Source organism: Pyxicephalus adspersus, chromosome 2 (genome assembly GCF_032062135.1).
Source record: "Pyxicephalus adspersus chromosome 2, UCB_Pads_2.0, whole genome shotgun sequence".
NCBI lineage: Eukaryota > Metazoa > Chordata > Amphibia > Anura > Pyxicephalidae > Pyxicephalus > Pyxicephalus adspersus.
In genome coordinates, this window is record NC_092859.1 from 129,164,588 (window position 1) to 129,184,377 (window position 19,790).

Genomic DNA, 19,790 nt, shown 5'->3' on the forward strand with positions numbered 1-19,790 from the left:
ATCTATTTGTACAATACTTGTTAGCAAATGTTTTAATCCTGGAGTAGATCCATTCCATGTTTGCTGGATCACCCAGCTTCACTGATGAAAGTGTATCCTCTCTAGCTGTGGAGAGCTTTATTAAATCAGGCCCAATGTCATGGAAGTAGGTAGATCCCTACATGGAGAATAGTGAATAGTACAGTGTGATTACCGTATTTTTCGGACCATAAGACACACTGGACCATAAGACGCACCAGTTTTTAGAGAAGGGAAATGAAGAAAAAAAAGATTCTGAAACAAATAGTGTCCTAAAATATTTTATGTGCATTAAAAACCAACAACATTACAGTCATAAACACATGTAATAAACCCTGTAAAGTAAACGGCAGCATTTAGAACCATTAGTAACAAATAAAGTCAGCAAAAGACAAAATTACTGTAAAACACAATAACGAGAGACTTCAGTAATAAAATAGAATAAAGTTGAAGATTTACGGTAAAGATTCTGCTCGTTTTATGAGAACCCCAAAAACTCCTCATCGCTAGAGTCAGAATCTAGAAAGCTCAGTTCCTCACAGTGCAGTGACGTCATCACGTGTCCCACGCCGCTCACTGATTGGATGACGAGGGACAGCTTTGGGTCCCAGGAAATCTTTGGAGCTTCTTCTCTGAACTCCGTAGGACGCCATCAAGGTGGACCAAACAGCAAGCCTCGTCCATGTTGGGGCATCCGGCACTGGACCAGGACCCCTTTGGATCATGGAATCTGTAAGTATTAGGGCGCTTTCATTGCCCAAACCCCCTCTCTGCTTACCTACCTATAAACGACAGGTAAACAAACAGGGGTTAATGCCCCTTTAATTCTGCTTTTATAACAAAAGACATTAACCTCCTGGGCGTTACACTGAGGTCTGGATTTCTGTACCAAAAGCGTTACACTGTTTTTCATTAAATTTTTTTTTTTACATTTTAGACCTGTAAATTACAGAAATATGTCCGAACAAGGGTCTAGTAGATATCATGAATATAAAAAATGTTTGAAACACACAATCATGTAAAAAAAAAAATGTACTTTTAATAAAATCCTATCCTTTTTTTTTTTGCATAGAAATTTTTGTTTGTATTGTGGGCTTGTAATTCTTAGGATTAACTCCCGGGTATGATAATTATATTTATTTATTATATTAAAATCATAAATTATAATATAATACATAAATATAAATAATAATTTAAAACAATAATGAAATAATAGACAACAATGTAATCTAAAAATAAAATTAAAAATGTACGGTACTTTTATTTTTATGTTGTGTGGTGTTTTTGTACTGTAAAAACCATTTAGAAGCAGATTACATTGTAATCTGCTTTTAAATTTCCCTCCCTGACACACCCCCATACATCACCAATCACATCACTGGAAAGATGACTCATCCTCCGAGTGATGTGAGGGGGGGGGATTTCCCTGCGTGCCTCACACAGACAGAGACACAGGCACACGCTGGAAGCTGCTCGTATCTCCGGAGAGATGCACAGCACAATGCAGGATTTCTGTATTGTGCTATACATCTCACTGCAGATGCCAGCAAGAGGAGCTGCGGACACTGGGTGAGTATTTCCTTTCAGTTGTAATCCGATTGTCATACAATGTATGACAATCGGATTGCAATATAACATTTGTTTACATTGTGTTTGTGTTGTGTATGTGTGTGCTTTCACTGTGTTTGTGTTGTGTACCGTATATGTGATTTTACTATGTGTGCTGTACCTCACTGAAGATCCTGGTGAAGAGTGATCTTCAGTGAGGTTCAGCACGCTATTCAGGGAACACTCTCAGCATGATTGGCTGACAAAGTCATGTTGGGAGAATGCTCCCAGCGTGACTTTGTCAGCCAATCATGCTGAGAGTGGGAGGACGCCGGGAGCAAGATACAGGAGACACAGTCACTCTGGCCGCGCTGAACAGGAGAAAAGGCGGAGGGGGGGCTATACAGGGGGGACGGGACAGCAGCTGGGGAGGATACATTTGGACCATAAGACGCAGGGACTTTTTCCCCCACTTCTGGGGGAAAAAAAGTGCGTCTTATGGTCAGAAAAATACGGTAAGTCTTAAATCCGTATGTCATCAACCTAGCAGTTGGAGGCAGAGTGCCTTAGATCAGTGGTTTCTAACCGCGCAAGAAAATTTTAGTGGTCCATGGCTCTGGCCGGTGTGCCCCCGAGCGGGTTCAGGAGAAGGACTCCATTGGGTCCCTACTATTCCCCAAGTAGGGATCTACCTAAAGACAATCGGAGCCACAGACCATGTCCCCAGTATGAATCGCAGGGTCAGGGAAGTGGGCAGGCTCAGACCTACTATGGGAGAGTGGGCAACTTCTGGCATCATGATGTCACAATGGGGGAAGTTACTTCCCATTTGAGGGACACATGGTGCGGTTCAGTAAATTTAGTGGTCCGTGGGTCCGAAAAGGTTGGCAACCACTGCCTTAGATGAAAATGGAAATTGCTGTCACTTAAAGTGACCTGTTCAAGAAACCCCTAGCAACCTCTGGAGTAACCCTGCTTGAGAAACACTGCCTTAAACTGTGACCAGGCAGGTCCTTCATTACAAAAGCAACAAGCAATATCCCTTCTGCAATAAAATACCCTTACCTCATTGTATTGCAGTCTCTCTGATTCTGTTTATAATTAGAATATTACTAATTCTGGTTTAGGAAATCACATTGTTTTATTAGTAACTATGGTCTCAGCCACACCAGCAGCTTTTAACTTCATAGAAGCATGATATTAGCTTTTACAAATCACATTTTTATTTGAAACAAATTGAAAGAAATGTGTTGCAGGAAAGGCATTTGTTATCAAGAAGGTATTCTCATGTTTCTAATCCATTAGCAATCCTTTGTATATCTGTGCCCTTAGGAAGTAATTTTGGCCTATGTGTAATAAAATGTGATGAATTGGTGTCATATTTAGGTCACATTAGATATTTTATGCAGCTTTTGTTACATTTGTAGCTGAGGTGCACTATAAATAGCTGCTTCTATCATCACTGGAATGGAACATGAAATTGCAGTTCACATCCTGTTATTGCTACAAGACAGCTGTGTGAAAGCAATTGAGTTTGACTTCCAGTGTCACAGCAAAAACCGTTACTTTGCAACTAGCCTGCCATATAATCTACATACCGGTACTGGTTTTAACCTAAAGGAAATGAAAATTGAGAGGTTTGTCTTGGCCTATGTTGGCTATACACAAGTCTGATCGCACTCCACTGCTGCTGGATTTCTCCACCAGATTACAAATATCACACAGTGTGCACAATATTCCTGCAATCCACAATGTTGTATTCTGTGACTGAATGGCCAATCGCTATGCCTAAAGGGAAAGCGTTGGAGCTTTCTTATCCCTGACTTTCTTAGAAAGTTGAAATCTCCGGAAACAAATTCAGGGGTTAAGTAGAATGATGCCATGTCTACAGAAATTAGATGGTTTTAGCATAATTCTTAGTATTTGTTGTGTTGTCTACTGCAAAACTTCACTCAAAAAGCCTTGGTGTTCAGAATGTATTTTTAGCTATTTTGTGCAAAAACCTATATTAGGTGTTTTGGTCCATTCATTTTACAATTCTAAGGCTGAGAAATATGAACCATAAACAACTCATGTATACTATGCTATGTTTTGATTACTTACCCCTATCCTATGAAAGGGGTAAGGTGTTCTGCAGACAATTCATTAGAAATAGAGGCAGCAGTATTCTAACCTAGGGCCCCATTTATACTGCTGGAAGTTTTTTTCTAACTTGGCTACCTGTAGCAATAGGGAAACATTTGGTATTGTTAGTATTGACAGAAAAATGGCTTAAAAGCAGATGTAACTTGTGTTTTATTTAAAGTTTGGTTATATATATTTGTTTTGCTATAAAACAATTGCAGAAAGGAGTACAGGCAGGTGTGTATGGTAATACTGAAGCTAGATAAGAACTATGAACTATGCTGCCACTAAGGACTCATGAGCAAGATGATGGCTAAAGCAACCATTTACCTTTTCTTGATATCATCTAAAACCAGTGAGATGATGCTTTGGTGCGGCTTCTTTAGTTCCAGCATTGCCGTATAGTAGAAGTGGTTGCAGCAGCTCAGTAAATCCGCCTTTGTGTGACTTTGTATTTCCACATTCCTATTACTTTCTGCTGATATCCCCGAGGTCAAACCTACATGTGAGCGTTCAACTACCTACACACATTAGATAATTGTCAATTACAACCAACAATCCTCTGTGTTTGCAAAGAAAGATATTTGAAACCAGTATGCTAAATTTGAGTTGAGGTATCTGCACAAGAATATTGTTTCAATTAAGAAAATATTTGTTTTCTACTCATGCCACTACCAATATTATTATTATTATTATTATTATTAATAACAGAATTTATATAGAGCCAACATATTACGCAGCGCTGTACATTAAATGAGGAAAATACCACCTTGCTATTTTGTGAGTTGCATAAACATCAAGATTAAATAAACAGCACTATAGCTTTCTTTATAATTTACACCTTCATATATTTCTTTTATATTAGAAATTCACAAACTTTATTTTCTTTTTATGAAAATTACAGGAATGAAAAAATTAACAGTAAATCACAGATCTAGAAATGAAAGAATAACTCCAACCTGAGATTTTTTTAGTTTTGGTTAATGTGGGGAATAATTTTTTTATGGGCTTCTACTGCCCTTTGCATCCCCTTGTGGAAATTTCTCATACTGGGGGAACAGACAAAAATGAGAACCTGAACTCTGTGTTCTCACCTGGTATAGATAGAAATAAAAATTAATGGGGCTCCAGGATATATTTTTGATGGGCTACAATCCCTCTCCCCAAATATCACCCAATACAGATCTCTCCCCCCTCCTCCATTTCCTTGAGGTGTACCCATTGCTTTCTCCCCAGTCAACATACTGCTATTCCGACCAAAGAATCTTTGAGTTTGATCATTACATTAAACAGTGTGGCGACTGTCAGGAGTTATATGAAAGAACTCTTCCTTTTAAATCAGTGTTTCTCAACCAGGGTTGAGCAATGTCCAATGTGTGCCTCTCCGGTCAATTACCACTGACACCAATGTTTGGCTATCTATAAGGGTAGCAATCTTTCCACTGGCCAACAATGCATTCATCCCCTTGACCACCAGGCCAATGTATTATATTGGTAGGAGTTTCCTGAGACCTGAAAGTTATTTCAAAGGTTCACCCATGTTAAAAAGGTTCAGAAAGACATTGTCATTGTCCATTTGAATTCTACATACCCAATGGCCACCATGGCAGAATCACTGAGTGGTGCAGATTTTAAGCTGTACAATCTTATGATCGGATGCATGATAACAGAGAGGAATATGTATGTTCAAAGGGATGCCAGTAATGTGTTCTTTCACATAATGCTTGGCAGGTCTTTTTCCCTACTCCTGTACCCTCGATGGTGGCTCTGTTCATGGGCCCCCGTTGGCTCCATGTCTACTTGGAACTGGTTCCTGCTATACGCGTTCTCATTAAATTCATGTCTCATTAATTCCTGTTTATTATTATGTTATAACCAGTGTTTCAAGACAGTAATGGCAAACTGAAATAAGTTATAAGCCTTCCTTACTCTATCCAAAACGAAGAAAAGCATTTAGGTTGGAATCCCACATTTTAAAAAAATCTATAGCTTTATGCATTCAACTTGACATTTTTTGCACCTTTTAGGCAATATTGATGTTGTATATGTACTGTAGCATAAATTGGCCATGGTCTTGTTCTCTTGTACTTGTACAGGTGCTTGAAGTATAGAGTGTGCCCAGTAGTAATATTAAATCCAACTTCCGTTTCTACAGGCTGTTAAAGTATACAATGTGCCGATGCTGAATCTGCAATGTTATGACAGTGTGCCAGTTACCAAACAAAAAAATTACACTAGCAACTTCAAGACCATGTTCAAGCATACAAAAACAAGACTAGCAATATTATTTACATATTGAATTATTTTATTGTCACAGTAAATACAAAAATTACCCAAAAGGTGCAAAATAGTAAAGCAACGCTTTTATTTTACTTTGAAAGTGCTTGTTTGTTTCAAGAATACAGTTCATAATATAATGAATATGATGCAGAGAGATGGCTTTCAATGTATTATTGCAATCTGCCATTGGATTCTACAGTTTATTCTAATGCAGCTATTCCAATTACTGGTGCATAGATCTATACATATGTTCCACTGCATTGCACACATATGCCAGACAAAACAAACCACACCTAACTGTAATACTATGTAATGCTGTATGGTGAAATTCACAATACAGTCTTTGTATAATGTCAGGGTTGAATTTTATTTCCAGCAGTCACCATTAGAACAAGGCTGGCCATACATGGGTACATTTTTCCATTCAAACTTTTCATAGAATTAATCATTAATCGATAACTAATTTCTGAATTTAATGGAGCCTTAGCCATTCGGATCTGAGAATTTCTATCTAGCATACAAGGATCTGATGGGTTTCAAGACTTCCCTTGATTTCTGCCTAAATTTTAGAGCCTGTACACATACCATTATCTTCAACAATTAAGAGATCGATCAAGAAAAAAATAAAGTGACAGATTTGCATTTCAATCGATTGCAAAGAAGTGAATGTGCATTGATTTCACTGTGTAGGATAATTGATTTCCAATCAATGGTAGACATTTATATCAATCATGTCAATCGATTTATGGCTGGGTGGGTTATTTTACAGGCCATGGACACTGACAATGTTTATTGTGACCTTGTTTCCGCTGGTATATACAATGTGTGCAATCTCTGTATTATAACCACTCAACCACCAACCTTTGTGCAGAGGGATTTCTCTTCTAAATCTCAGTATTACTGTCGTAAAAGGTTTGCTTTAACATGGAAATCTCAGAGTATTGACGGGGTAAACATGGCCACAGCTTGTGATAATCCGTACATCTCAGGACACAATCTTATCTTGGATACACAGCTTTAGCGTTTCTTCCTGGGAACACACATCCGTACAATATAAATATAAGGCATCCCTTGATTCTGGCGTTTTCTTTCTGTATTTCTTAGCATAACTGGAAATGTTTCAACTGTTTCTGTTCCTGCATTTTCTTAGTATTTGTAATATTTGGGTTGGATTAAAAAGAGAAGATAACGCAAAGCATAGAAAAGGATTGGTCCTGTATACCATATAAAAATGAAGGGAGCCTTATCTGTGTACACATGTTGTTGGATGAAAAGCCATTATTGACAAATGTGCTGAAAACACAAACATGGAGGTTATCAAGGTTGTCACAGTTATAAAAAAAAGTTCTGAGCATCAAAGGGCTGCAATGACAAACTAGACAGATGTAAGATTTAACCAGGGACAAGCTAAAGAGCACCTGACACCTACAAATCTCCAAAACTGGAAACCATTTGGAGGTGGATCAAAGATATTTTGTGAAAGCACTGGGGCACATAAATGGGGCTGTCATTTGACCCTTCCCCATGGGCATTTAAAACTATCATATATAAAGACAAGGTGCACTCCATGGGCATGGACACATGGGGTGTCCACGTAGTCATATCATTAATTTTGTTTGAGATTTGTTAGTTCTGCACTATGCAACCTCTCATATGTGCCAATGTGACATATTTTACAGCGCCAATATACAGGGCAGCATTTTGACTAATTACAGCTATGTAGAAATGTTGTCATGGATTTTCAATTTTAGAGACATAGCAGATGTCTGAAGTCTTAGGAGTGAGCAATATCATGAAAATAGGAAACTGGAAGGAGTTGTCACCTTATCCAGAAGAAAGGGGTCATAGATATGCTTTAATAAGGTACTCGTTTCTGAAGGGTACACAGTTGTATATGTGCCCCATTGCGTAGGTGGCAGGTGCACGTAAAAGGTTTTCTCCAAAATGTAGAGCATTCACCTCTTGTGTTTCATGGTTTGGACAAAACAAAGCTAACAAGCAAATACAGCTAAAGAAATCCAGAAATTCTGACACTGGACTGGTGAAAAAATACACCTTTAGTTTACACCTTTTTGGAAAAGAGTGAAGTTTATGGTATTTGTTTCTAAATCTAAAGCTTATTTTCCACAACAATACCATAAACTTCACAAATACCAAGAACTTATGTCCATTTATTCTTCACAGGCTGCTATAGATACGCTTTATTACTTTGGCTTCTTCCTTATCGAGGATTCCTTTTTCTACGTATGAATCTGCTTGCTGGTCAATGAAGTCTCTCAGCTTGGAAAGATCATAATCTGGAAAGATAACCAAAATATGGATTATTGTATAGAAATGAAAACACCTAGCAAGCTGTCATTAGCATTCATTTTGAAGGCAAGAGTTTCCATATGTGTATGATGTGATTTGTCCAATAAATCCCTAGGATGGTCCAAATGCAGTCCTCCAGGGCCAGGACCAGCACACAATGTTAGTTTTTATACCAGACAGCAGTATATTTAGTAAGATATGATGTAAAAAAACAAAAGATTCTCAAGGTCTGAGTTGGTCACCCTGTTCATAAAAGATCAATTTCTGAATTGGGAATAAAAGCTTTCCAAAATGCTAAATGCTAGCTTTTACACCAATCTGACATGGGCCATTGCAGATTGATGAACAACCGTTTGGAAACAACCGCTGTTGACTCCTACGAAGGAGAGCACAGCGGTGTGGCACCCGCTCGTCCTTCCCTCTCCAAAGAAAAGTGCTGAGTGTGCAGTACTTGTTTTTGTTCATATGTCACTGGAAACAATCATGAAAAATTGTTTCCAATGGCAGTCTTCTGACATCTGTACAAGGCTAGAGTTGTTTTATATGTTTTGTATGTTATCAAACAATATAGACATTTATTTCTATTAAGTGGTTGCTGTAAAAGTCCCAGTTGTTATTTGAATTGTATTTTATATAGTTTATTTAGGAATGTTGAACCATATAACTGGTTCAAAGTAGCACATACACATCATGCTTTTTCATTATTTATTAATATTCCAGCATAACAAGCTAACTTTGGATTCAGCCCACTGTCCTTAAATCTGGAAAGTCCTGGTCTCCTGGATCTGCACATATGTATAGTGATGACACGTAAATGTTTTTTTGTTTAAAGAAGGCAAAGACATACATTCTTTACTTGAAATCATTTGTTTCTGTTTGTCCCTGTTACCATATCCTGACTTGTGACTCCCCAAAGCTTTCTCTAAAGGTTTATACATCCTGCACCGATAAACATCAAAACATTTGAAACAACTATCCTAAAGACCAAATACATAATTTCAGGCTTTATCTGTGATGAATTTCTTGTTTTTTAGGATTCGTGATGAATGTGATCATTTATTTTACCTTCTACCTGTAATTGAAGAGGTAATGCTGTACATGACATAATAATAGATTTTACTTTGGTCCATAAAGTCACACAAAGTTTTAGGATTTTATCCTATTTTTACCTTCTTTGCTTCCTTGTTTGTGTTTTTTCAGCCACTCGATATTCTTTCTGATTGCTTCTAAATATGCTTCTCCTTTCCCTGGAGAAAAACAGCAGGGGTGATTTATAATTGATGAGACTGGCGTGATCACACTACAGTATATCCTGTATGCTTTTAATAGAACAGTGTTCTCTTCTATCTTGTCTTACAGCATAACAGTGTTTTAAGAGTAATCATGTACATGTTGGAAAGCTGTTGTGATTTGTAAGACGTTCACGTTGAATACGACATTGTTATAGTTACAGATACAACAGGGTAGCCTACTTTTTTTCCCTTCTGGCAAAGTCCTAATATAAGCTAATAGCTTTTGCTTGCCACAGGAAAACCAGCTTAAATGATTATTAAACCAGTATCAAATACATGAAAGGCTTCAGCTCCCAAATGACTTTACGTATTTCTCAGCTCAACATGACCTGAACTTTTCATTTTACTTTTTAGGACCAACAAAACTGGTTGGATTATGACCTGGTATGAATTCATAAATAAAAGAACACCTAAATATAGAGACTAAAAAGCAATTTATGTAAGATTATTCTTTCTAATATTATGATAAAAGGATCTTGAATCAAGTTACCACCTCTATAGCTAGAATACATTTTTTAGTAACCTAATAACTTTATATTGTAAAAGTAACACATGTGATATGAAGCAGTGATGAATTTTGCAGGATCGCATAATGTTCCAGTTGTGTGCAAATGGCCACCCATTGGGAGCTCCATCTGCTAAGTGACCATTATTACTCATAAGGGTCTATTTATAAAGCAGTAAATCTGACATTTACTGAAACACTCCCTGGTTGAGAATCACCGGAGAATTACCACCATTGGAACACATGGACTTGTGGTAGATTCTGCACCCAGGAATAGTTCAGTAAACTTTAGATTCACTGCTGCATAAATAGACCCCATGGTGTTTTTCTAATTCTGAAATTCAACATTTAATAATATAAACATCTACTTTCCTAATGTCGCTACTATATTAAAAGAACCCTCTATAGATTTATGGTCAAGGGACAAAAATGAGCAAGGGTCACAAAATGAGATTTCCAGGTGTGTTTGGCATTCAGACAGCGTGCAGAATCCCCCGTGCAAATTCCTTAAATCTGTTACTATAGTTGCAATTTTTAATTTTTGCTGTTTCAGAGAACTCTAGATGGCTGCAGATTGAATTCTATTTTAATAACATGTGAATGTGTGGAATTTTATTTTACATTGCCAGTTACTAAAAATGAGTTTTTCCTTTATATACAAAGAGATGAGAACTTCAAGTGGAACACAAGCTGGTTGGGGAAGAACAGAAGTGTTAGAAGAATTGGAATAGGTTAAAAGATTCAGCTAGGGTAGCAGGTAGCTCTTTTTGTCCACTGACCACACAGCAAATAAAGAATATTTCAGAATAAGTAGAACAACAGTAATAAAAACCTGACAAAGGATATATATTACCCACTTTACTTACAAATGAGTGTTTATTGCTTTCTGAGATCATATTGTAGATATTAGCCCCAACTTCCTTTTCCACTAACCACTCAGAATGCAAGAGGAAATACCACAACTTCCTTTGCAGTTCCGAGGTGTCAATTGACTAAATGCCAAATATCTAAAAAGGAAGCTAATGCCAGAAAATGGTAAAAGATAAATCACTATAAACTGTCCTTTAGAAAAACAAATCTTTCACCATGACAGCCGATCATTAGAGTAACATGGCATACTTTGCATGGTACGTGTTCTTTAGTCTACAGAAATCTGTCTGTACCATGTAAGGTCTACCTGGTTGTGTGTGCCTCCAGGGCCAAAGGGTCCCTGCTGAGTGGACATATATTCAATTACTGTAGTGGCTTTTGCCATCATAATAATGGATGATGAGTTTGTATGTTTGTTAGTGGTAAAAGTGCTCCACATTTGAATTGCCCTTCATTCACTTATTTGGTGAGCAGAATGAATTATACCCCTTTATGATGCATTTAAAACAATACAGAAATTTATATTTGTATCCTCCTTTTGCTTTTACTTGTATTTATATGGCGTCAACATATTACGCAGCGCTTTACAAAGTCCATAGTCATGTCACTAGCTGTGCCTCAAAGGAGCTCACACTCTTATGTCCTTACCATAGTCATATGTCTTTAATACAGTCAATGGACAATTTTTGAGGGAAAGCCTCAAAAAATATTTAATTGATACATAATAGATATGGACAATCACAGTAGTGAGTGGCAAAAAAATCCAGAAACATAGCATAGAACTCAACCCCATTGTGGCCATATCGCAATATGTGGCAATATCTCCATATTTGAAGTGGGGAATCGGGGGATGATCAGGCTGAAAAGAAAATTTGGGGAATGACACGATTTAAAATTATACTAACAATACTACTACTAAAAATGATAATAATTAAAATAATTGGAGATCAGGCTGAAAAGGAACCCGATCCTTATTTTCACCACTTTTATTAATAAGGTAAACTGAAAAATCAAGTTATTTGTGTATGAACAAGACCACTTTTATGGCAAACAGACTGTTCTCACCTATAAATGGGTCTCTAAGAGTCACAATTGTATCACTTTAAAACATAAGCCTAAATAATGATGTTTCCATTTTGTTGGGAACTGGCACAATAAACCACCTTACAGTTTCCTATATCTATTGGTGACTTTATTGGTGAAATATCTACATACTTTGGGTGACTATTATGAGGGGTTTTACTTTCCCTGTTGGGTTATCTATTATTTTTATAATATGAAAAATGCAATAGATGATGCACATTTAATTTCACTTTTTCACTATTTTACCTGTGGGCTTCACAGCATCTGTAGACTCTTTAGGCTCTGCAAGTTTTGTGGAATCCTTGAACTTTTCCATGTTAGCTGCAGATTCTTTGGTGCTATCGGCCTCTTCATCTATTTTGTCAGCTACATGAAGAAATGACAGGGTTTTACATCTCTGGTATCTTATGTCTTGTGGGGATTATAGTTAAATAATTCATGTCCTTAAAAAGTACAAACACAACTTAGAAATCAAAGAAAATGGTGTGATATGTATTTTTATAGTAGCATGTTCTGCCATATAAATACTTTTTGCTGAAATATTAGCTGCCTGTGGTAATAAAGGAATCATATTTACAATTCATACAGCAGTACAATATAATACTTTGTCAAGAAATAAGGCTCCGTCATGTCTGGCTTGTGACAGTAGCCTAGGACAAATGCAGAGCTGGAAATCCAACCAGTCTACACACTTAAAAGGGAATAATGATTTCACTGTTTAATAACTAAAAATGCATACAAAATAGGAAAGAGGAACGCTTTGTCTAAAAACTTGCATGAGAATGAGACACCCTTGCTACACCCCATGGCCAGAGATCATAAAATAAATATTGAAAAAATGATTGGTTAAACCAACAAGTGTTTTTGTTCACAACTTCAATTACCATATAATAGCTTTTCATAATAACGAAAGGAACAACATAGATGTTGGATGAACAATCAAGCTCAAAATAATAAAATATTTAATATTGGTTAAATAATTAATTTAAGTCAGCCTAATAAGGGAGAAGGAAAAAGGGGACACGTGGATTTGAAAAGGGGAACAGTCCCTTATAGCCATGCAGAGGTATCCCTCTCTTTCATTGTATATGTTGGCAGGGAAAATGAGTCTCACTTTTCACCTGAAATGAAAAACATCCTGCTGTGGTTTATAGAATAGGTGAGAAGGAAATGACCCCTCCCTATTACAACAACTTTGCCTATATGAAAAGACAATCGTCTTGTACAGTAAACAGAATTAGATAAGATCATTTTTAATTTTTAGCAAACAGCTAAATTCAATTAAACTGTTAGTTTACTTTTACCAACAGACACAGCTATGTTGTTGTATTTAATGTGTGTTCCCATGGACTGAATGTTAGGCATCACATTTCCTGCCAATTTACGTTAGCCTATGGGGGGGGTTGTGGTGCTTATTCTAGCATTCTTGGATAATGATCAATATTTCTCTTAAACCTCAAACTTTAATTGCCTGATTTTCAATTTTTTGATTTTCATTAAATTGAATTTTTTTTTATCAATTCTAACTAATTATCTATTGAAGAAATCGCATAATGTAGTTATCTAGTTTACCATCACTTTAATGCTTTTCAAAAGGAATACATATTTGAAATAAATTATATTTGTTTTTTTATAACTGATTCAAGGTCTGCTTTAAAGGAAAGTTATAATGTTTTTTTGACTATATGAGATGCTTCACAAGCCACAAATGTTTAGAGCATTTACATTCAATTTTACAATTTTTCAAATTCTGTGATTGTTTCTTAATATACTTTGGAAGAACAAATAGCTAACCCACCACTTTGCAGTTCATGCATAATTGATTCCTCCACTACCATACTACTGGTGTATGTTGTTCATTGCAATTCTAACTGATAGCTTGGAACTCCAAAAGCCTAAATACCTGTTGCCAGCCTGGTCTTCTGATATGTAGAATTCTTTCCAAGTTTGTTCTTTGTCTGTACAGCTATCATGGCATCTAGATTTTCTGTCAAGGAAATATATAGAAAAGTTACATAATGAGCAATAAACATTCTTTGCAAGACAGCTTTCTGCAATAGGTAGTAACTCACTGGGCCTGATTTATTAAAGCTCCCCGTGGCTGGAGAAGATACACTTTCATCAGTGAAGCTGGATGATCCAGCAAACCTGGAGTGGATTTGTTAAAAGTCATTTGCTATTTGTTAGCAAATGTTTTGAATCCTGGACCAGATCCAGAAACCGGAAGTTAAAATAACAGATTATAGGACAAGAGAGGTGACACTCCTACCATATTTCAGGGAAGATGGAGCCTTTGTGTACTGTTGTAACATCCCTGGACTATTAGCCCATATGGGAGTACCAGAATACCGAGCAGAAGACTGGCGGCTTTTCATAGACAGTTCCACTTGAAGTTTGAAATCTGTTTTACTGCATATTAGCAGCTGCTATGCATTAATTTCAATTGGTCACTCAACAAAACTTAAAGAAGATTATGAAAATATCAAATGGCCTTACAAAAGCTTTGCTATCATGAACACCAATGGCCCATATGTGTTGATTTAAAAATGGTGAACTTCCTACTTGGACAGCAAAGTGGATACACAAAGTACCCATGTTTGATCTACTTGTAGGATAATTGAGCAAAGCAGGATCACTGGAAAAAAAGTGACATGGCCTCCAAGGGAAAACATGAAAAAAGGTGCAGCAAACATCATTAACGAGCCAATGGTTGACAAAGAAAAAATCATTCCCCCTCCACTATACATAAAGTTGGGATTAATGAAGCAATTTGTTAGAGCTCTGAACAAGGACGGTAATTGCTTCAAATACATTTGTAAATTTAATTTTGTATACGTAGGCATATCTAGTTTATTTTTGCTTAATTTTCATGTTTCATTAGTTTTCTATGAGGGTATTATTGAGGTAATTATTTCAAAAACTGGAGCCAATCTGGCAAAACCAATACTGTATTTGGAATCTGTGCATCAAACATAACCTAAAATGTCTTTAATCTGTTTGGCAAGAAAATGTTTGTTGACCAGTGTATAATCAGGCTGAATTAAAATGTGGATAAAAATGATAAAAATGCAACTATTGCTAGAAGTACTTAATAAATAAAAAAAAACAATTAAAAATAATTTGAGATTAAGCTGAAAAGTGAGCTGATCTTTCTTCACCACTTTTATAAATGTGGTGAACTTAAAGTTATCAATTTTTTTTGTGTATACATAGCACAATTTGTCTGGGGTAATGGATTGCTCACCGCTTTATAAATAGGCCACTGGTAATGAAAATTGCAATATTTTGATAAGGTAAATTATCAATTTACTGACACTTTAATTTTGCTGGAAATTAGCAAGATATGTCACCTTACAATTTCCTATATTGCTTGGTAACTTGGTATTGGAGAGATGTCTGCATTTATTGTAATGAACCTGCAATAGAAGATGCTAAAACACATAAAGGTGTGAAGGGATACCAGAAACTCCCACATGCCTAGGAACAGAGTCAGGTACAGGTGAACCTACAGTAGTATTATCCAAGACAAGTCACGAGTTGACCAAGCCTTTTTGGTTTATAATGTATGTTACTGTAACACTGTCACATATTTGCACCCTTTTGAAAGAAGCATTGGAAGCATGTTAGATTTGTATGTTAAATGCTCAGATTCAGAATGTACTTCCCATGTAGTTCCCATGTTATATCAAAGATTATGTTTAGCTTTCCTGGATGTTATCAGCTTTTATTTAGAGATCTGACCTTAGAATTGGTTAACTAGTTTAGCAAAGGAAACTGGGCCAGACATAGAACATGCGGAACAAAAAAAAAAAAAACTTTGTGGTGTTAGGCTACAAGGTTTAACAGCCAAGTGCATTTTCTGAAGATCAACAGATGTTTTCCTATATTAGGGACAAAACATGGGGAAATGTGCATGTAGTGCAGAGATACAGTATACTGCAATTTTTTTGGGTTGACATATTCTAACCCAGTGTTTCTCAACCAGGATTCCTCTAGAGGTTCCTGGAGACCTTTAGTGGCCAAATTGGAACTCTCCGATCAGTTTAGGTGACACCAATGATTTTTTTTTGTCTATGTAAGGGTGACATTCTTTCCAAAGGCCAGCAATGTAAAAGCTATTCCTCCCACTGACCACCACAATAATATAGTATGATCTGTGGATATATAAATCATGGAAAGGGTTCCTCGCAGACCTGAAATTTGTTTCAAAGATTCCCCCATGTTATAACATTCGAGAAACACTGCTCTAACCTATAACTAAAATATCACTAGATAAACAAAACCTTTATCCCTTAATAAGATAATGGTTCTTGAAAACAATTATAACATATGTGGGTGACCTCAGTATATTCTCTTGTGAGGACTTTAATGGTGTGGTTTTTTATTTATATGATAAATGATTCCAGATATCTGGTAAATGTGCCCCTTCTAGGGTAAAAATGTAAGCATTTATGGCTCTGTGTCCATATTTTGGATGGTTTGCTATGGTCTTTTTACTCACAAGGGGAGGGGTAATAACCTTATGTCATCAGAAACACAAAACCTTTTAACACAAAGAACCTTGTTTTTTATTTAAGAGACAAATACTCTGTTTGTGCAGTGTAATTGCAAATCAAGCAAAAATGGAATCAGCTGCCGGATATTCTCTAAATGTCTGGCAGATATACCTCATTTGCCTGCGCTGTAGACACATAATAGGATCACAGCCATCTGTGCACAGGTGGACGATGTTTGCTTGGAGGTACATTAGAGAATAGCTGGAGGTGACTCATCCCAGGCACTAGGCTGGAGTTGGTGGCCAGTTTCCAAGCAACTGATTGTCCTAATGGCTTTGCAGGATCTTATCATTCTGACATTTTGTTTGACTTTTATTTCATGGATAATAGAAAATTCCAGAAGCATCGTTACTGACGTAATTATTCACTCCTAAGCTCCATGCGCATCATTTAGAGTCATTTTATGATTTTTTACATGGTGCGTTGCAAGATAGCACAAATGTGGACTACATCTTACAGCTGAATCCCCCATGCTAATCACAAATTGTTTTTATGGTATAGGTTACTACCTTATGAGGGTTTGAAGAAAAGATCTATGATCAACACGAGGCAATGGAACCTTCATATTCTCTCAATGAACCTTCTTAAGCTATTTCTCTTGTATTATTAGAACAGTTTGTAAGCACTTTAGCATATCCTCATAATTACCCCATGCTTGTTTAAAACATTATACTGCAAAGCCCACAGAGAGGTGAGTTAAGGAAACATTTATGGCATCATAGGTGCAGATAGGATTTATCATACACGGGTGATCATTATAGACCATGGTCACACCGCCCTTTACATGCCATGCCCGTTTGGATCTGACAAGCTCCAGACCAGCGTACCATGTCCACAAAGTGGATGACTCTCGCAAAATGAATCTGCAATTTAATTGTTGCTCTTGTCTGCAGTCATTGACTCCAGATGTCTTTTTGGGACAGTCTGAGATCTTAATTGCTGTTGGATCGCTCCAGCATCCTAAGACCCACAGTCACTGTTCCTGGAGCAGGTACCCAACTTCAGCTTACAAGTTTAGGGTTTAACAGTCCTATTTTCCACCGTTTACAGGCCCTTTACTTTGCTGGAGTAGGCACCAAATGCTGGTTGTGGTGGTGGTGGGGTTTTTGTGTCGGCTGGGGTATTTGGGATAACTGGGGGTAATTTTGTTGGTTTAAAGTTATAATGCTAACTGGGGGTTATTGTACTGCCTGTACATTATTGTACTGGAGAGTTATTCTACTAGGGGTTTGCTGCATGAACTGGCACTTACATTATTATTTGATTATTGATTGATCATTACTAGTCCTGCCTGGTCCTAAGGCAGACATTGTTTGTGACAATAAGGAGGATTGCAGAAACACATGCCACATTGTAACCCCCCCATTTTGATACTTATTCCCCTAAAGAGTAGGCAGGGGGTTGTAGTTCAACTGCAGATTGTCTGCTTCAAGTAATTCAGACATTCTCTTCTTAGTACAGCATATAAAGTAATGGTGATATGCAGAACACTCCAAGTTGAACAACACCTTGGAGAATCTTATAAAATGTTGGTAAATCTTTATGCTAGAAGCATTGCAGACATCTCTTATATATTGCCTAGGTGCCCTAAGCGTATCTCCCTGAGTGCTGTGGCTGTGGATAGTGTCTGATGTACTATACACTTACATTTATCAACATTAATAAATAATAAAATCCATTAAAAACTAACCTGTAATAAGATAAAGAATGATCCAGAGCAAGAAAGGAAAATTCTAAACAATTCAAAACATTCAAATTCAAAACATTTATATCAGGGTAGAGCACAAATTATACCAAATACTTCATGCAAAGAAGGATTTAAATGTGCTTAAAATACAAGAAACTGGTGGAAGCATTGTTCCCTGTTTCTTCCGTGCCTTTCTTTGCTTTATTTTGCTTGTCAGACCTGTTAACATCACCTGTGGTTTTAAAAGATCAGCAAAATTACGATTCACTAAGTTGAGCTGTCACAACAGCTAACAAGGGTGTCTACTATAAAATCACAGTATCTGGATCTCAACAAACGTATATATATGTGTGTTAATGTTAGCTTCAACTGATCATGAGAATTCCAAAATCAGAAATGCACTAGCAGATTTTGTAGGTATGAATAAAGAAAAATAAAATTGCCATTATCCTTCCTACACACTAAGGCCCACGCTTATTTATTTTCCAAAGCTCAGATTTTCAAATTAGATCACACAGAGATTTTCGATTTTTACTTTTTCTGAACTTTTTTTTCCCATGTCAATGATGCGTTAAAATGATGCATGACTCATGTATCATTGATAAAATCAAGAAGTTTCTTCATAAAAAATGTGCATAACTGTTCATCCAGCAAAGCAGAATGTACATTCTTGCTGTGTAAATTAACTAACATTCACACTTCCATTTTAGGAATTATCCACCCAAAAAAGGACACCTAAGAAGAAATAAGGGTCTTTAGCTGTTGCTGCAAACCAGGCACAATTGGAACATGTGGAGGAACCTAACGTAACCAAGACTGGATTTCTTACATAGGGTGCCATGGTCATTAGGGGTGGCATTTGTACTGTTATCATGTCTGTAATATTATCATTATAATACATAAAAGTGTTTAGAATTAGCCTTCTCTGCCCACAACCATCTTGGCTCCCACCAATGATCCCATTATCATCATGTCCAACCTCCCATATTTGTCCTTTGAGTGCAAGCTAGCTGGAAAGAAAAAAGTAAAAATCCAGCTCTGAAAGTAAAAAAAAAAATCACACTTTTTTCTAAAGGTTATTGTAATTTTTAAACCCTTTTGCAATGTCTATAAGCTAAAACTTTTATAAGCTAGAATTTTTCACTTGGCTGGAGTAGAGAAAAATTTGAACCACTATTAAGTTTCTACTGCTGTCTGTGTCCCAGTTAAAAAAGTTTCCACTTACAATAGAGCCTATATCGTATGTCCATTGCCTGCACTGTCGCAAATAGGAATGTAATCCAAACTAATTCTGAACATACTAGAAGGAGACCTCTGAAGAGGTGGTTAGCAATGGGAATACATACCAGACTTAATTGCACCATGGCTAATAATTCCATGTTTACTAATGGAAAGTCAAAGTGATTCTTTTTTTTCTGCTGCTCCTTTTAATGCTTTGGTAACCAGTGTGGCATTACAGTATATGGAGCAAACTAAGGCTATTTTTGACTTTGAGACTCATGTATATCTAAATAGTA

General features: G+C 36.7%; 1 protein-coding gene across 1 annotated transcript in view; it reads right to left on the bottom strand.

The window, feature by feature from the left end:
- Positions 1-766: 766 nt before the first annotated feature.
- The window catches only part of SCG3 (secretogranin III), a 41,137-nt gene continuing 22,113 nt past the window's right edge, over positions 767-19,790 (bottom strand). The window contains exons 9-12 of the mRNA XM_072402381.1: positions 13,934-14,017; positions 12,277-12,396; positions 9,450-9,527; positions 767-8,267 (exon numbers count right to left, since the gene is read on the bottom strand). Coding sequence (XP_072258482.1) covers positions 8,149-8,267; positions 9,450-9,527; positions 12,277-12,396; positions 13,934-14,017 — 401 coding nt within the window. The 3' untranslated portion in view covers positions 767-8,148. The remainder of the gene's footprint in view (positions 8,268-9,449; positions 9,528-12,276; positions 12,397-13,933; positions 14,018-19,790) is intronic.